Consider the following 18,349-nt stretch of genomic DNA (forward strand, 5'->3'; position numbering starts at 1 on the left):
TTTGTGCCATATATTATTTGTAGGAATATATATACGAAATGCCGATCAGTAGATCTTTCAACTTTCGTTGAAAACGAAAAGAACTTTGAAAGACGCCCAAGTTAAAATATATAAACGTCAATTGATAATTTATAATAACCGACAACCGACAACGTATTGTCACAACCTTGGTATCTTTTTTATTTCTCGGTTGATATCGCTTTACATTCTCTGATTATCATTAAAATACCGTCAATGTAGAATAACTAAATAACTATGAGTCACCAATTCTATGCATCACAAAATAATGTGTCGACAGAATACGATGCGTAATATCTGTAGAGTATATATAGACTACGTAAAACAGTTAGAGCCGAAGTTCGTACCTAGAAGGAGTTTCCGTTTCGTCAATAACGCTATGGGCCTATTGTCCAGCGATGTCATTCAAAGGATAGCTGGTACCATGCATGTTCCGCAAAATTTCAAAACACCTGAGATTTTTAAACAAAAAATCTTTATTTGGAGAAATGTTGAAGAAAATTTAACCACAGTACATCCCCAAATTACACAAAATCCAGGAGAGGAGAAAATTTCAAAATATAGTTACATCGATTTCAACGTTACATAGAGCAAATAGACTGTTGTTCATTGTTGTTGTATGTACCAGCTTACCATCACTAAAGGTTTCTATGATGACATCATGCAAAATCATTCTCATACACATTCCCCTGAATATCCATATATGGTATACGGGTATAATGGCAAAGACGACATAATATCAATATAAGGCTCTGCATATTACAAACAAATGGGAAAGATGTCCAATGACTGTTGTGAAAACCATCAGTTAAATCCAAAATCATGACATCAAAATAAAACTACATAACATTTTATGCTTTACTTTTATATTAAACTAAAAATGGTTTCACTTCGAGAAATAGAAAGTTATCGTACGTGTACTTTGTTAGTGATCATTTTGTGTGTCACTATCAACAAAAGTGCCCTTATTGCGAGTTGTCCAAAACCTACAATTGTGCAGGAGTTTGCTCAATCCATGGTCACATACAGATTTCATTTGTTCTGTCGTCTCTCTGCGTGTCTGTTTGTCCACACTGCTGTTGTTGTTCAGATGCAGTCGTATAGATTGGGTTTCCAAATGCATAGGTATTCATCTGAGACAGACACTCTGTGTTTCTATAATTTGGTACACTCGTCATTATCATCATATCTTCTTTCGTCTTTTCAGTGGGAGTAGAAATGCGTCTTTTCCAAAGTCGGTATATCATCACACCTAGGATGAATCAAATTCAAAGTCCCCAGTTGACTTTTGTCATACACAGATAATGCTTGGTCATTCACATGACTGTAGATACATGTTTGACATTCGCGTTTTCACTGCAATTTTGTATTTATAGTTTCAACAGCCTTTCTAGAAGATCAAGGACATTTTTACTAAAACAGAAAACACGATCTTGTAAACATACTGAAACCTGCGAACAACAAACCTATGGGCATGTTGGATATCATCACGGTTTGTGTATGCCAATGAAGTATTATTAACGCGCTTCCAATCACAATCGTCCGTCCTCAGTCTATCATTAGTAATCTATTTCTGTGTCAGTACTTTAGTACACACATGTGCCATGTGACCATTTTGAAGTCATACATTGAGTACATCAGTAACTGTTCTGTGATGTCTATCAATGAGAAGGAGATATTTATTAAATGAAACTTTCCTTAGTACAGTCTCACATGGATCATAATCTTTTGTAGATGTCTATAAACGTCGTGGCTAGTTTTATGCACTTACCGCCGAGAACAGCCAGGGCGAACAGAATGCTTACAGCTATGGCTGCATAGTGCCCACACTGAGGGACGATGACTGCTCTGATATCTAGATAGAGTAAAGTCGATTAAAAGATGATTATTCGTTTAACTTGACGAGATCCTCACTCATGATTCTCTACGTTATTTTTATTTGGCCCTACCATACAATAATGCTTCTTTGTGATCGCAACTGCAGTACCAAATGCTACCCTTACAATTTTGTATTTAACATTTAATTCCCATACTCACCAAAGAATCGTTAAGTGGAGTTTTGTCTGATGTCACAACTGTTGCTGCCCCCTGCATTAATGTAGTTGGAACGGGCTCGTCAATACCTGTAGCAAATAAATAATTATGAATATTAATGATCCACAACAGACGGTCAACCAAGAAGTCTTGTGTGTCCCTTAACTTGAACATCACGCTTGCTAAAGCTACGACGGTATCAAGATGGGAGGCGAGACAGTATTCTAGCTATTCATGACACGCACTGCAACCTCTAAATGAGTGTACGTTTAAAATCGTCATAGAATGAGACAAGAGTGGTCAAGTTTTAAAAGGATGGTAAAGAAGGTATGCCAATATTTTTTTTTGATAGGAACTTATCCTGTTGTCACAAGCATGGCAATTAATATAGTGCACGTACAAGATTTTGCTTCTTTTGTGCCGGTAGTCTCAGTGGTTAAACCAGGTCCACACGATTCACAGTGGTCGTTCCCTACGCTTGGCTGGTACGATCCAACTGGGCATCTCAAGCACGAATTTGACATATGAGTGGACGAACGGTAGTATCCTGGCTTACACTCGGCTGAGAGAGAGAGAGAGAGAGAGAGAGAGAGAGAGAGAGAGAGAGAGAGAGAGAGACCCATAATTATTTACCTTTCAATTATTGTCACTTTACAATTTACGTAAGTTAGCGATTTTATAAACAAATTTTGAGATCTCATATGTAACTCAACTCCTCTCTTTCTTATATTATTTACGCATGTTTTGCTCTCGTGAAAGTATTAAAACGCAAATATTTTATCGTTCGTTAAATTATAGTGGATATGTTTCGACCACTCAGAAGGGCAGGTCTTACATGTAACTTACCACATAGAAAGTCGAATTCGTCACTAATTCCTTGGCCTCCAGGACAGGTTAACTGTGGTCCCTTGGTCCATAGTGTTCCACTTTTCATGTTAATCAAGAAGGCACCTATTTGAAATAAAACTATCTCATCCAAAGCGGCAATTTCAAGCCTTTCTTGCATTAGGTCAACTTCTTCTTCGATTGACTGTACAGTATTTCAGTTTCATTTCTCAACTGCATGCCAGTGGTATAATCAGTATAGTTCATTCCATAAATCTTGATCTTGACGACCCCATGAAGTTGATCCGTTGTGATGGAGTATTCCACCTTATTTATTTGAAGTCGTTGTGAAGGTACCATAAGCAGTTGACTGAGGCTCTCTTTCAGCTTCTCTCGCAGCCTTGCCTCTGTAATGTCATCATGTTTGTCATCAGTTTTCACCATTACGTCAGGAAGTTCATCTTCAAATATGGACTGGTAGAAGCCAAATATCGCTTCACTCACAGGCACGCCAATTGATACTCGCCGGACTGTTAGCTTAGCTTCCTGTGAAGTAAAGTTTCCGACGATGTTGCTGGCAGTGCACGAGTATTTACCAGAACTTGTTACCTGTGGTTACTCAGAGTCAATGTCCTTGTTCCATTTGCGACGATTTCCTTAATGGTGCTAGTGTCAGGAGTGAAATGCCACACCACCATTGGTTCTGGGTTACCACTAACATTACATATAAACTTAAAATTAGGTTCCATGCCTTGAAGAATAATGTTTTCCGATGGATGCACGGTGGCAACAGGATGTTCAAATACATCAACAAATGCTTCATCGGACAGAATAGTACTTATGTGATTCTTTGCGGCACACTGATAACGCCCTGTATCATCTCTATTAACATCGTCAATTGTCAGGTCATTGATATCAAGATTGGGTAAAATATTGCCATCTTTATACCAGTAGTACCTTGGTTCGGGATCCCCACTTGCATTGCAATGTAAAGTCAAAGTTTGTCCGGACAGGACACTTTGATTCAATGGGTGTTGCCAGATCTCTGGGGGAGACGCACAGAAAACTTTCAGTTCAACTGTTTCCTCCAAGGCAGATTTTACAGTTTGTGAAACTTCTACTGCATCATCAAGTCTGAGTGTGTTGTTCATCAAAAGGGAATTAAAATGGTCTTCAGCGCTTGTGAGAAGAGACCTCATCGTTTCAGCTTCTGGCAACTCAACAGCTCCGTACATGTCAGCTAGTTCATGGAAAGTATATGCTACACAGCTTCGAAAGATGCACATTGATCATGTTCGAATGTTTCTCGCGTAACATTTTCCACAGCAGACTTCCAAGGCCCAAGAATTTGGTATTGGGAAGACATTGACATCCCCGCCATACCTGTATCTTTTAACATTTCTAATGCCTTCATTGATTCATTTATCACTGGGTTCTCCAACATGTTCATGTCTCTCAGATGGGACATGATTTCTTCTTCAGTCATATTGGAATTGAGAGTGGCCTCCGTCATATTGTAACCAAAGGATGCTGTTGTCATATTCAAATCAGACATGGTGATCGACGCACCCGACATATCGCCTAACATTTCATCTGTCTCTGTGAGAGTCAATGATGCATTGCCTCTGTCATATTCGGATAACATAGAAACTTCATGGAGAACATCGACAGCTTCGATCAGAAATCCTATGAGCTCTGTGAAACGAGAACACTTCTTGGCAAACATGGCTAATCTGAGTTTGTTTTCATCAGTCCCCGACACATGTGGCATGTGGTTATCTCTCATGAATTCAGATTCAGCGGTTGTTACGTCAGTGGCATGTGAACCCAAATTATCTAGTGACCGTCGCCTCCTATGTGGTAGTAGCAGCTCACCCAGTAGTTTCACAATTCTTAATGCTGCATTCGAGATGCTTTCAGATAGGTTTTTGAAATCAATTACCACCTCTACCTCTTGCATACCCTGTCTGAAAAGGTCTACCTCTATTTTAACTTTAAATACGAAGACGTCAGCCGTTGAAACTGTTATTTCAAAACTGGCTCTCTTTAAGTCTACAATCGAACCCAAACCAAACTCAATGATGAAATTGAAAACCTCGACACCAACTTTGACAGCGTCCTTAACGAGCTCAATTGCTACTTTTGCTCCTTCGAGAAGGAAATCGGCTGCACTGACAGACGCTTTCAGAATATCTAATCCTGCTTTGGCTACATCGAGAACAATTCGTGACTCGTCTACAACTATTTCTGCAGTCTGCACAACAAATTTTGCGGCATCCAATGCACGGAGCGCTACACCGAGAACACCATCTGCTATTTTCAACCCAACAAATGCTAGACCTCTGATAACGTGACATCCCGCATTTCCAAGAACACAGATAGGGTCATATATCTGTATTGCACATTTATCTGTCTTCAAGCAAGGAAGAGTGATTCCCCAGGCACCACGACACTTTCCCGTTTTTAGTCCTGGAAGGCAAGATCGCGGCAAGACTTTATTGTGCATATATTGTCAACGTTGTTTATTTTATCTCTGACTGAATCTCGTACACTCTCCACTCTACTATCTCTGGCATCTTCGAGATTCCGCTGTGCTTTTCTTAATTTCAAAACTGCGTTATCAAATGCAACATTTGCTTCATCAACTTCAGATTTCTTTTCATCGAACCATTGCTGTGCCCTTTGTAGGGCTGATTGTCCTGCAGAGATCGTCTCCTGTGCTTTAGTCAATCGACGATTGCCTGCTTACCAAAGTTATCAGCTGCTTTGGTCAAGGCTTCAGTCATTCTCATCGGAAAGCTTTGCATCCCAATCCAAACTCGCCCCCAACTGTCCATTCTTGATCAGACCAGGACACAAATATTGTCGCTTGTGCGTAGATGGATGCATAACACACATCCCACACATTACCATCAACCTGGTATCGCACAACACTTGGCCAATGATAACAGTAGTCTCTTTAGACACTCCAAGTACATTTACGAACCAAAAGAATCGAAAGAGAAAATTGTTATCTGTCAAAGACATTGCAAACTCTCCACCCGCACCCTTGGAGGCTTTTACAAACTTATACTTTGTGTTGAACCTCCTCTTCAACGCAATCAAACCTCGCAAAGCACGACCTTCACCCAACAAGTCATAAACATCACTAAACCTGCTACAGCGTCCGACGTTTTCAGATAATACGAACTCTACTTCAACAGCACCTACTTTTAATGATTTTATTTTTAGCTCTCCCTCGAATCTCAATCCAAATCCTGAAACAGGCTTTGGTATGTTCAATACTTGTAAGACATAGTTATGCATTGATGATTCAACTCTGTCTTTTACAACTCTCAAGGAACGTTCAATGTCAACAATTGCATCTCTGTAGAGCCCAGTTGTTTGTGATTTCAAGGATTGAAGTACTCCCTGCATGGTCGTAATGTATCTCTTGATCGGTGACAAAATATTTGGTATGTCAGCAGTACTGCCTTGGGCAATAGCGACGCTTGCATTTTGTATTTTCAAAATCAAGGTTTCGGTCATTTCTCTGAGATTTGTGAAATCTCTTTGATATCCAGGGTCTGTTTCTTCGTTTATTTCACTCTGAAAGTTTCTGATAGTGCAGAGAGTAGCCGGGCTTCAGGCAAAGCGTCTTGGATAATCTGCAACATTGGATATTTTGACATGGTGTTCATTTCCTTGGTGACGTCATAGTTTATGAATAAATACCTGCTCCATGTGCCGAAAAAAGTTTATCGAAAAATTCGTTTCCGAATGGGCTAACATGTAACCACACGTTAGCAAAAAATCCTGGAGGATCGGCATCAGGACCACACCATTCACGATCGGTTCCTGTGACAGAATGAACATCAACACTTAAAATGACTAGAAACATGTAAACTAAGTGACATGTGCAGTGTGCAGACAAGGCTGCTACTGTCAACGTTCTTCACGTATTCTCATTATATATATATATATATATATATATATATATATATATATATATATATATATATATATATATATATATATATATATATATATATATATATATATATATATCTATATCAAGTACAAAGTAATAATATATGTTACTTAAGTTTAATGCACCCTTCAATGTCCGGACGTAACTAAAATGTCCGTACCCAAGACATTTTTTCATATGGTTGGGACGTGCTATTGTATTGTTTTCCAGATTCAGATTTTCGATAAATAATATTTGTTTTGGTGGTGACATTTTGAAACTAAGTAAGAGCATTTGTTTGATAGCGTAGATTTGTCAACATTGATAATGTGCAGCTTTCTGATATACAAAGATTACATCGCTTGCTTGTGTTAGAGTAATTCGATCCTTTATCAATAATTGATTATGACACGTCAAAGACCTTGTCATCGTTCTAAACAGCGCCAAAAACGTTGATAGTTCAGTGTTGCTCTTATACGTTTTGTTACAGAAATATTGCATGATGATTAGTGAAGCGAGTCTTGCCGGTGTTATAAGCAAGACCGATGTACACCTTCACCTTGTTGAATCCCATTGACAATTAGGCATTATAAATGATACCTTTGACCCAGCAATCACCTTATAACGCAGGGCTCGAAATTAACTTTTTCCCTCAGCCAGGTAGTCCACTTGGGCTACCATTTTGGAAGTAGGTAGCCCAGTAACAATGGCTGGTATCCCATGCATATTTTAGTTTAGGGAAGTTTTTCATTGATCAAAGAAGAAAAGATATTTTCAAGATTGTGCCCATGAAATGAATTGTTAGTCATTTGATGTGAATACTTGCACACCTTTATTACCCTAGAGAAACTGGTATAATTGACGACAGTGACACTAAAATGTTTGGCGACCTATCATTGTATTGACAACCCGTTTCATTCTCAGAGTTGTATGTCAAATTTGATAGTCGTCATGACAATGACCATCACCTTCTCAGCAGGGCTAAAAAAGATCACGAGTTTTCTGTAGTAGAGAGAAGTTTGTGATTGATACACTTTGATAAAATGCAATGAAAATACGTTTTCATTGGCCATTATTTTCTGTGCCTGTCATCCAGGTACATCAGTTGAGATATGAAAACTTTGTTACAAAGTTCCATCGCAAGGTCGTCCGTGTAATTAGCAACGCAAAGTAGAAGTCTGACCTTACTGTATCCAGCTGGGTTTGACTACATTTTGCTCGTCCAAAAGTGAAAGACCGGACATGGCACGCCAAGTACTGACTGAATTTCATGTCCCAGGCTTTGGAAGTCCATGAGGGTTACCATTTGATGGACTTTGGTAGCCCCAGGGAAAAGTTGGTAGTCTGTGGACGTGGGACTACCGCTAATTTCGAGCCCTGTAATGGGCATGAAGACTTATCCTGGCAATTGCAAGCAGCTTGTGGATCTTTAGGCTGGCAGCCAGCAGGAAGTCAGCCTAAAGATCTGGCTGCACATTATCAAACGTGAGAAATGTACGCTATTGAAAACGCCTTGACGTGGTTTCAAAATGTCGACACCAAAAGAAATATTATTTATCAACTTTAAATGCCACCTACGAAAACAATACAATGGTACGTTCCAATCATATAAAAGAGTGATGGGCTAAAGACATTTTAGTTCTGTCTTAAGATTGCAAGATGCATAAAACGTAAGTGTAACAGACATTATTACTTAGTACTTGAAGTAATTTGTATATATATATATATATATATATATATATATATATATATATATATATATATATATATATATATATATATTACATATATATTATATATATATATATATATATATATATATATATATATATATATATATATATATATATATATATATATATATATTATATATATATATATAAGGGATGCTGGAGAATTGATTTTACAATTTCATCTGTGTGTGTGTGTGTGTGTGTGTGTGTGTGTGTGTGTGTGTACAAACAGGTTGATACATGCAATTCTTGTTGTTATATTCAAGGGGCACTGATATTTGCAGCGTATGACGTTAAGCTCAAATGTTATAACTTCTTCAGTTACATGTATCTCAGTAGAGGAATAAGGTGAACCGATCTCCCAGTATTTGTAAATGACATCAAAAATTAAATGCACTCTAGTTCACATACAAATGAATTAGATACTGTGATAGGCGATCACATGTGCTCAAAGATGTATACACGATTGCTCAAAGGATTAAAAATGCTCTTTAACATTCAAAATGTTTTATCCATACCTCCTAGTGAAAGATAGGCAGTTGCACGGCTGATACAATACCAGTAAGCTGTAATGTTACAGGCAAACCAAGAGCTTGGAATGATAATTCAATATCAATCTGACTTTCAAAGGACACCAATGCATCAATTCTCGTCTGATAGAGATGGCTCAGCACCTGTCAGTAAATAAATAAAAAATGAATGAACCGAATTTCGATGAATGCTGACTTCTTCATATATTAAGAACAAGACAAAATTGTCTGTTTGTGAACTGCCTTGTTTAATAAAGTGAGGGTTATACTAACAAATGCACCATATGGTTATGCTACTGACTCTTACATTGATTAGAGCTGCCTTTGTCCTCATACAGGGATATGTTCTGTAACACAGCGATGGCAGACTACTTCTAAAGGTAAAAATGCGTGTAAGTATAAGCGTTGTCGAGTAATATAGAGAAAAACATATATAGTCCTAAGAGTGACCAAACGTTGTTAGATAATCGCAATCATACCAATCCATAATCCAATAACACCAGGTCAAAATTGTAAGACAATAGTTGTAAACATAGACACAAAACAGCACAGAACAGACAGTAAATAGACGGTACACAAACAAAGTCAAATTCATGAAAGAAAGATATATGGACCTCTGGCCAAAAGACCAAGAAGTGATGTCAGGTGTTTCGAAAATAGTAAGCGCATCCTGCCCCACATGTGGCACCCGCCATATATCAATCTGTAAGTCAGATAGGTGGTGGTCACTAACTAAGGCCCCACGTCACCGATGCCACAGTGATCATTTGTCGAAGAGAGATATTGTATTTATCTACCAGCTTGCGATACCTGCCAAAAAAGCGTTTGAATGTAGAGACAAGTCTTGCTCTGGTGTAACCTTGATTTAACAGCTTGTAAGAGAGATGGCCATGTCTCTCTACAAAATCACCATATGAACTGCATGCTCTTGCATATCGAATAAGCTGGGAAATGTATACCCCATAAGCAGGTGAGAGTGGAATATTACTTATTAGGTGTGGAAAATTGATTATACTAAAGTTGAAATCATCTCTCTTGTCATATAGCCTAGTAGAAAGGTGACCATTAGAGTCAAATTCAAGTAAAATGTCCAGATATCGGGGAATTATTTACATAGATGACATCACAATGGTCATATAACTGTCGAATAAGTTCAGATGAGAGAAATTCATAATTGCAAAATGAGAGACATGCTGTCAGATATGAACATATGTTTACTAACAAAGAAACAGTGTAACGTCCAGATAAATACACATAGTATAGTTTTAACCTGGCCCTTGTTTTTTTATCTTGACTATAAAATACCTGATCTAAATCTTGCACGGCCAGCATGAATACTAAGCGTCCATTTATTGACACGTTGAATAAATCTCCTGTGCTACCAGTGAGAGTGTCCCTTGATATTTGTGCTTCAAGCCATAAGTTGTACCCATCAGGCTGAGAGTAAGTGAATGAATGGTCGCCATTCCACAGTGTGATCTCTGTGTCGTCTTTTCGAAGTTTTCCCTCAGAGGAAAACCCTAGCCCACAGTTTCTACATCAAAACCATTTGACTGCAACACTCGAACTATTTCAAGACGTTTAAGACCTTGTGTGGAATCTGGTGGAAACATCATTATAGCTGTGTTTGGATCACACAGACTGATAAGCAAACATAACGCCTGATCAGGATCGTTTGATTCCGGTAGTGCTATCTTGTCACCAAGTACTGACAGCTGTGTCTGCCTGTTAAATGTAAACGCTGAATACAGATCATCCTCGACTATTGGCGCACCATGGCAGGGACTCATTAAGTTAATGTCGGAACCTTTCAGAACTTTCGAGGTTATACTGCTCTGGGAAGCCAGTCCGTATTCGGTATATATCCACGAGATCCAATTGGGCAGATGACGATCCATGGAATTCAGGTAGGTACTGCTGAACGAACTAGTCTGTACGAACTCCTGCATATCGAAGGTAGTTACTGGAATCTCATACACTGTGCATGATCGGATACACCCATGCCCATATCAGGGGTCATTCGTGAGGGCACGCTGGATAAGCGGAAAGTCCCGTCGCTAGATTTTACAACCTGAACGCCTTTCATTGAAAGTGGAATAGAAAAGTCGGCGTGGTTGACGAAGGCGATACCATATGTGAAGAAAACGTGATCATTTCTTTGAGTTGGTACCATTGCGATGTTGATGACAGAAATGGTGAAATTTGAGGATTTCGGGACACTGTGATAGCTGTTCGGTATGACATCCCTTCGGTATGGTGTAGTCGTCAATGGCAAACTTTTCAAAACTGTTTTGTACATCAACCGATAGTGGTGGTGTGTGTTTTGAAATCAGTAGCACTTGATCCGGACAGGTGAAAGTCTGCCGACACAACTCCAGATTTCTTTGGTGTTATTGTTACTTCCACAGAGGTCATTTGTTTTGTCACAACCACACTTGGTGGGTTAACAATCAAGTCATCGCTCGACACTGTAACGACCAGATCCTGTGATGGTTTAGCTTGTAGAGTGACAGGCTTTGACACGCCTATCTTCAGAGAGTCTAAACCTGAGAATATTACCAAACCAACGTCGCATCTTTCACCCTCGAAGCCAGTTCCCGTGCAATTGCACATCGGTCCAATAAAAACAGAGGGGAAACACTTTCCGCCATTCAAGCAAGGGTTTCTGTCGCAGATATCTGAAAACGATCAGAAACGGGAAAGATTGTAAGTAAACCGATGCCATATGTCATAGACTTATTGCATCGACAAATATGCAAAGAGATGCATCCATTGAACGTAATCAATTAAGTTCGACTTTAAACAACACACTGTTTGTCACATATTGAACATCGGCCTGGTTCACTGTTTGGCATAAAAAACACGATGATATTGTAAATATACATGATCGCCTAATACAGCAAATAACACGGGGACTTTCATTAATTCAAGCAAACTTTAGATTATATGACATGACAATATAGTAAAGTCCAATGAACTTGTTTCAGGCCCTTGCAATCCCTGAAAAAGCACACATTCAAAAAGCATTGATCACATTGAGGTGAAGAATTACGGACTTGAATGGATATTTGGCAGAAAGAGTATTTTAGTTGCCTTATATAATTAATTAGCGCCAGCTGCAATGGGAATGACAAGTCTATATTACTTACCTTGACATGTGGTTCCGTCGGAATGAAGGATGTATCCAACATCACAGCTGCAATTGTAGCCACCGATGAAGTTTTGACAGGTTTGATCACACGGATTGGACACCAAACACTCGTCAACATCTGAGAAAATAATGAAGATTAGGACGGTCAGGTTAAGTTTGGGAAGTGTAATGAAAATTTGGAGACTGAAATTGGGAGACTCTATTGAAAAATTGCGAATCACAGTTACTTTTAAGAACGACTTGTCTCAACGTTCAAACGATGTCCTGGCAGGTAACCAGAGGTGCGGAGAAATGTGAATGATGCCACCACAGTCCTTCCATCCCGACTTTGATGGCACTTAAGGTGAAGGGCGACGAATTCGGACGCGCACACGCTTTAGAACGTTTGTGCCCAGATATAACTCCAGCCTGCCGCAAATGGGTTATTTTGTAGCGCATGTATTTAACATCACCTGTCATTGTTGAAATTGCGCTTTTACCTAATTTTTGACCCAGTGTCTTAGAAATGCATGTGACCTATAACCTTGTCATATTTCGACCCCCTTGGAAGCTGGTTTTTATTCAATATGAGCGAAAAATTAACATTGCTCTCCCATTTATATGGCGCAAATTACCCATTCACCTGGAGATATTGTAAAAAGTAGCGTGGTGACACCCTTTTATTAAAAGTGTAAACTAAATGCTATTGTGTCAGGAGTTTATTCGCCAAGTTTGGTCAAAATGACACCATTCAAAGCGACAGGAAGAAAGTTCGAAAATTATATAGTGATATAATTTCGATATCGTCATTTTGTAATCGATACTTATGTTAAAAATTTCTTCACAAACATCATGAAACTATACATTCAATAAATATGGATCTTAAGTCATGGTATTTATTAAAATAACTCAATTGCTAAGCGTTTTATAATTGCTTTCTTTAGTTTAAGTGAATTATATCATTTTTATTTATTTCTAACGACGCCATTTTAACGTCCGTTTCCATGGAAACAAGCGCGGTGACCCCCATTTTTTATTTCATTTTTGCACTTGCACAACTTCCAAGAATATTTGTGCAAAGTTTCAAGAAAATGACACCACAACTTAATTTTGACGTAATTCGTAGTACTTCACCTTAACATAAATATATTTGCCTGAAAACATGTCTTCGGCCTGTGCCAATTTAGATATTGATATATTATAGCAGAGGCAAAGTACGCTTTTCGTTTAAGAAAAAAAAACTACTGTTGAAGAAGTCAAAATGAAATAATTATTTATTTTATCGTGCAGCATAGCTATGGCCAAACTTTAAGATTTCTATAGGCGATAACATTGACAGACGGTACTATAGAGTATCGAAGTATGGAAACAGGTTGCATGAAAAAGCGAAAAATATCTTCCTGTGTTAGACTGAGTCTTGTCAACATTCCATTCTAAGTCATTCAACAATGAATCCATTGTCAGTTTTTATGTTAAAAATTTACCTTGACAGTGTTTCCCATTGGAAATCAACTCATATCCATCATGACATGAGCAAATAACTTGACCACGGACGCTCGTACAAGTGTGTGGCAGCCGTGTAAACCGCTTGCGCATGCGTCGGAGTCTATGTAGCAAAGAATAACACAATAAATACCAAGGCGTTAGTCTAATTTAAAATTAAAGTTCGATGGTCTTTGTTCAGCCCGCATTAGTATTTGTTTAGGAATATATTATCCTTACATATGAAAAATGTTGTAAGATTATTATTGCATAATTGAGAACATTACTAACCTGAGCAGGTTTTTCCATTGGAATCGAGGAAAAGTCCAGTTTCGCAACTACACTGGAAGCTACCTTCGGTATTCGTACAGTATTGATCACAATCCGAAGACCCGTCAGTACACTCATCAATATCTGTTATGAAGGTCAATACAAACAAATGCTTAATGTGTGATTGGATAAAATGCTGCGTTGTTAATGATGTTTTGTAAGAATGATTTTTCCTCCAGGCTTGTCTTACTCTGATGTACAAAACACTCAGGATATGAACCACATTGCGAAGTCATTGCTTTAAGGAGAACGATACCTACCGACACATCGACCTGCCGTGTCTTTTATGAAACCCTGAAAACACGTACATTCAAAGCTGCCGGCGACATTTGTACATTCTTGGGAACAATGTCCATTATCAACTAAGCATTCGTCCAAGTCTGAAATGGAAGGATGTTTGAAAGATGAAATGAGACGTATGGGTATCTGTGGTGAAGCTTCTATTCAATGTCACCATTATGTCTACGTAGAACACAGTATTTAGGTCAAAGAACTTACCGATGCAGGTCTTGCCATCGTTGCTCAATGTAAAACCATTGTTGCAATCGCAAATGAAACTTCCGATGGTGTTCTGACATGACTGATCACATCCACCATTATCCATCGTGCACTCGTCGTCATCTACCGTGAAGATATGATAATAGACACAGAATTACTTACATAGACAGACATGTTGATCCTCAGTAAACTGTTTCGAATCTATTTCTAAGATATGTTTAGGAATTAGAATTTATATGTTGATTTTGAAATTTTGAAATTACATTTATTGTACAACAGAATGAGGGTTTACACAGAAGAAAGACAAGATGGTAACTCACCAGAACACGACATTCTATCAGGCTGGAGAAAATAACCTGTGTCACAATAACAAATATGTGTGCCGGGAACACTGACACAGGTATGGTCGCAGGTATGTCCTTCACACTGATCAACAACTAAAGGAGAAAATTGACGAGGAGTCCTATGATTAGCAAAAACGAGATTAGCCTTAAAATAGCTTATGGTACGCTACACAATTTCGTAATGTGCATTGCAGATGTTCCTCGTCACGGTGTGTGGACAATAAATGCGATGAAAAAAATGAGTGTTCCATCTTACTTTTTGAGATTCATTTTATTGAAAAGCATTCTACCCTATGTTTATGCAGATCACCTTGGTATAGATTCATCCTTCAGTGGAAGCTGATGGTAGCTGAATCATTGTCATTTCTTTTCAGCTCAGATTTCTGGGTCATTTCTCGTCACGTTATTCGTCCAATCAAGATAGAGACGTGGTAAAGTGCAAAACAGATTTACGCGAATTGTTAAATAATTCAAGAAAATAAAATCTTGGCAAGGATTTCAGCGATTTGGTTTGAAAGATAGTGATACACAATTAGTGTAACATCATTCAGGTTACATTATTCAAAGGAAACTCTTGCCAAGGACTTGGTCCAAAATTGGTCCGAAATACCGCCGTCTCGTATCAAGGAGTAACTATGGCTAAAATGCACGTTTATAGAGATCCAACTTACCAACACAGGTTTTATTGTCAGAGGCTAAGACGAAATTCTTGAAACAAGAACAAGTGTAGCCCCCTACGGTGTTAGTACACATGTGGTTGCATCCGTGATTGATATCGATACATTCATCTATATCTGAAGAATGAAAAGACAATTATGGTAAGGAATCATGTCACGTCATGTATACTGGTACACTGGATACACTGTTTGTTTAGTGTGACTGTACTATTGTTATGTAGGTCATTTTCCCCCACACTCATCATGACCTGAGTTCAATTAGTCTAGAACATTCTCAAGGTCACTGCCCTTAATGACCTCACAACCTTGAATTCAATTAGTCATGTTTGGAATGTTCTGGAAATTTAGTAAGTTGTGTAAGAGAGATAATTTTAGAACAGTAATTAGCATGTCAATAAAAGTTCTAGATTGTTCTTATATGCTCTTATGTAAGCACATGGGTATAAATAGGGATGTGCACAGCTTCCAGTCAGACTTTTGGGATTGTGTCTCTTGCGTGTTACTTCAAGTCTTTGGAAACTCCAGCAGTATTAATTTTCAAGACTTTTCAAGACCTTCACTGCCACGCTGGATTTATACTGTTGACTTTGTGCAACTTCAAGCCTGCAAGCCAAAGGACTGTTCTAAGGACTGTTCAGACTGACTGTTACAACTCTGAGACTGGAGCTTTGCCGTCCAAGCTGAGATAAGTAGCCTGTACACTTTTACAGTTTCATTCTATCCCTGACTTAACAATTAGTTTTGTTTTTGTTAATAAATTTCGTTTTATACGGAAACTGCTGAGTTCATCTTTTGTTCGTTTTCTACACGTAACACTATGCTTACGTTACACTACCGCTCTGAAGAGTATGCAGCCTACAATTTGAAGAGAGAAATCAAGCTATGCAATGACATCGGAAGAACAATACTTTACTTTACTTTTCTTTACTTTATTGCTCAACAACACACTCAAGGAGTGCGGTAAGGCAAAAATTACAAAACTCAGCAAACACTGGATGAAGCTGCTGCTGGGGGAGGAACTAACGTACAAGAAATAAATTTGGCAAGAGGTAGTTTGTTTTCGTGAGTAAAGATATACATGAACTTTTCTCTATCATTCAAATCAAGAAAGCCAGGATTATACAAACTAGTGGATGAAAATAGACTATTTCGATAAGCTCTGTATTTTGGACATTCTATTACAAAGTGAAATTAATCTTCAATTAAAACTTACAATGCTTGCAGAATCTTTCATTTGCAGGAACTTTTTGAATTGACCTTCTACCCAGTTCTATTTGTAGGTTGTGATCCGAAATTCTTAGTTTTGTCAGCCACTTCCTATAGGTAAAAGATCTTATATCTAGCAAGTAACTTTCAAATTCAAATTTTGTCTTAAATAGTCTGTAAGTTCGGAGCTTATTCCTCTGCATTCCACACTTCCTTGTATCATTATGAATGTTTCTCAACCATGTTTGTTCATACATTTCACATAAACCATTATATACTCCTTACCTATGCAATTCTGAGCATCGATGGAATCGACTACATAGCCAATGTGACACTGGCAACGATAAGCCCCCTCGGTGTTGACACAGATATGTTCACATCCTCCATTTCCGAGCTGACACTCGTCGACATCTGATTTTTATGTCAAAAGTAAGTATGGAGAATGATATCACTCAATGCAAACGCTAACATCCAGCGTGAAATAATGGCATGCTGTTGTGCTTCTATCAATATCTTTACAAGCACTGCGTTATCAAAACTGTTAATTAGTCACACGTTATGCTTCTTAACAGCATTGTATCATATCTCAATCGAATAGGCAATATAACTTGGCTTTCAAGAGAATTTAAATTTAAAAATTAAAGGTAATATACGGTAAGATTAATTTATCAGCGATTGGCAACAAAGTAATCTTGCACATATCTTCACTCGACCGCAAAATCACAAATTTTGAACAGGACAAAGACTCAAAATATGGAACCGTCTGATCTGGTCCATATCAACATTTTCTGTATATCTCTTTCAACGTTATATATGCTAGCATGATATGTTTTTCTAGATTATGTAAAACGAGTTTTTACAATGACGGGAATTCTTGTTTTTCTTGGCGAATCCTTCAGGCATCGTTAACTTAAGTATATCGGTGAAAATCATGGAATTGTTAATAATTTCTGTATTCTCACCTTGACATGAGAGACCATCACTCTGAAGAAGAAAGCCGTCGTCACACGTACAATGGTAACTTCCTAATGTATTATGGCAGTTTTGGTTGCATCCATCGATGCCCTTCCAACATTCATTGATGTCTTTAAGAAAAGGACAATATGTAGTGTCATAAATACAATAATCATATCGTACAGGCCAATCTGTTGGCGATATTTTCAGTTTCATACCATATCAATCTAAAAGAGGAATGTTAGATTTTTTTAACGCCCAGGCTTCAGTCCTTTACATGATTGAATTTTTGTACATTTACTCAGAAGGAACTAACCCATGGAAAAAGAAAAAGTAATTTTAACGCATTCCTTCATGAAATTATCTTGTTTCTTATAAGATTTTGTACAAACACAATTTATTTATTTATTTTGGATGTTTATGTGCCCAGACCTTAGAAATAAAATAACATTCGTGCGTTGGAGAAAAATGGCGATATTTTGTGCTATTTCTTCTTCACTGTCTTAATCATACTAAGGATTAACAGTTAGAAATAATATTTCTCCTTCACTATTGAAGTACTTGATTCTTACGGTATGGTGGAATCTGAGATGTAGAGAGATTGTTTGAGTACAATGATGTCCATTTTCCAATGTCAAA

At 38.0% G+C, this 18,349-nt stretch overlaps 1 protein-coding gene across 1 annotated transcript; it reads right to left on the bottom strand.

Moving 5' to 3' along the window:
• Positions 1–476: 476 nt before the first annotated feature.
• On the bottom strand, positions 477–18,030 carry LOC139144522 (matrilin-2-like). Its single transcript, XM_070715220.1, has 17 exons — positions 18,027–18,030; positions 17,719–17,841; positions 17,042–17,167; positions 15,545–15,667; positions 14,850–14,966; positions 14,530–14,652; positions 14,292–14,411; positions 13,993–14,115; positions 13,704–13,825; positions 12,239–12,358; positions 10,395–11,767; positions 9,078–9,233; positions 2,899–6,714; positions 2,453–2,614; positions 2,056–2,141; positions 1,790–1,873; positions 477–1,270 (listed from the first exon to the last, which is right to left on the bottom strand). The coding sequence occupies exons 1-9, from the start codon at positions 18,028–18,030 to the stop codon at positions 13,728–13,730; spliced, it is 957 nt and encodes a 318-aa protein (XP_070571321.1). The 3' UTR covers positions 477–1,270; positions 1,790–1,873; positions 2,056–2,141; positions 2,453–2,614; positions 2,899–6,714; positions 9,078–9,233; positions 10,395–11,767; positions 12,239–12,358; positions 13,704–13,727.
• Between the last annotated feature and the right edge of the window lie 319 nt (positions 18,031–18,349).

Source organism: Ptychodera flava, chromosome 11 (assembly GCF_041260155.1).
Source record: "Ptychodera flava strain L36383 chromosome 11, AS_Pfla_20210202, whole genome shotgun sequence".
NCBI lineage: Eukaryota > Metazoa > Hemichordata > Enteropneusta > Ptychoderidae > Ptychodera > Ptychodera flava.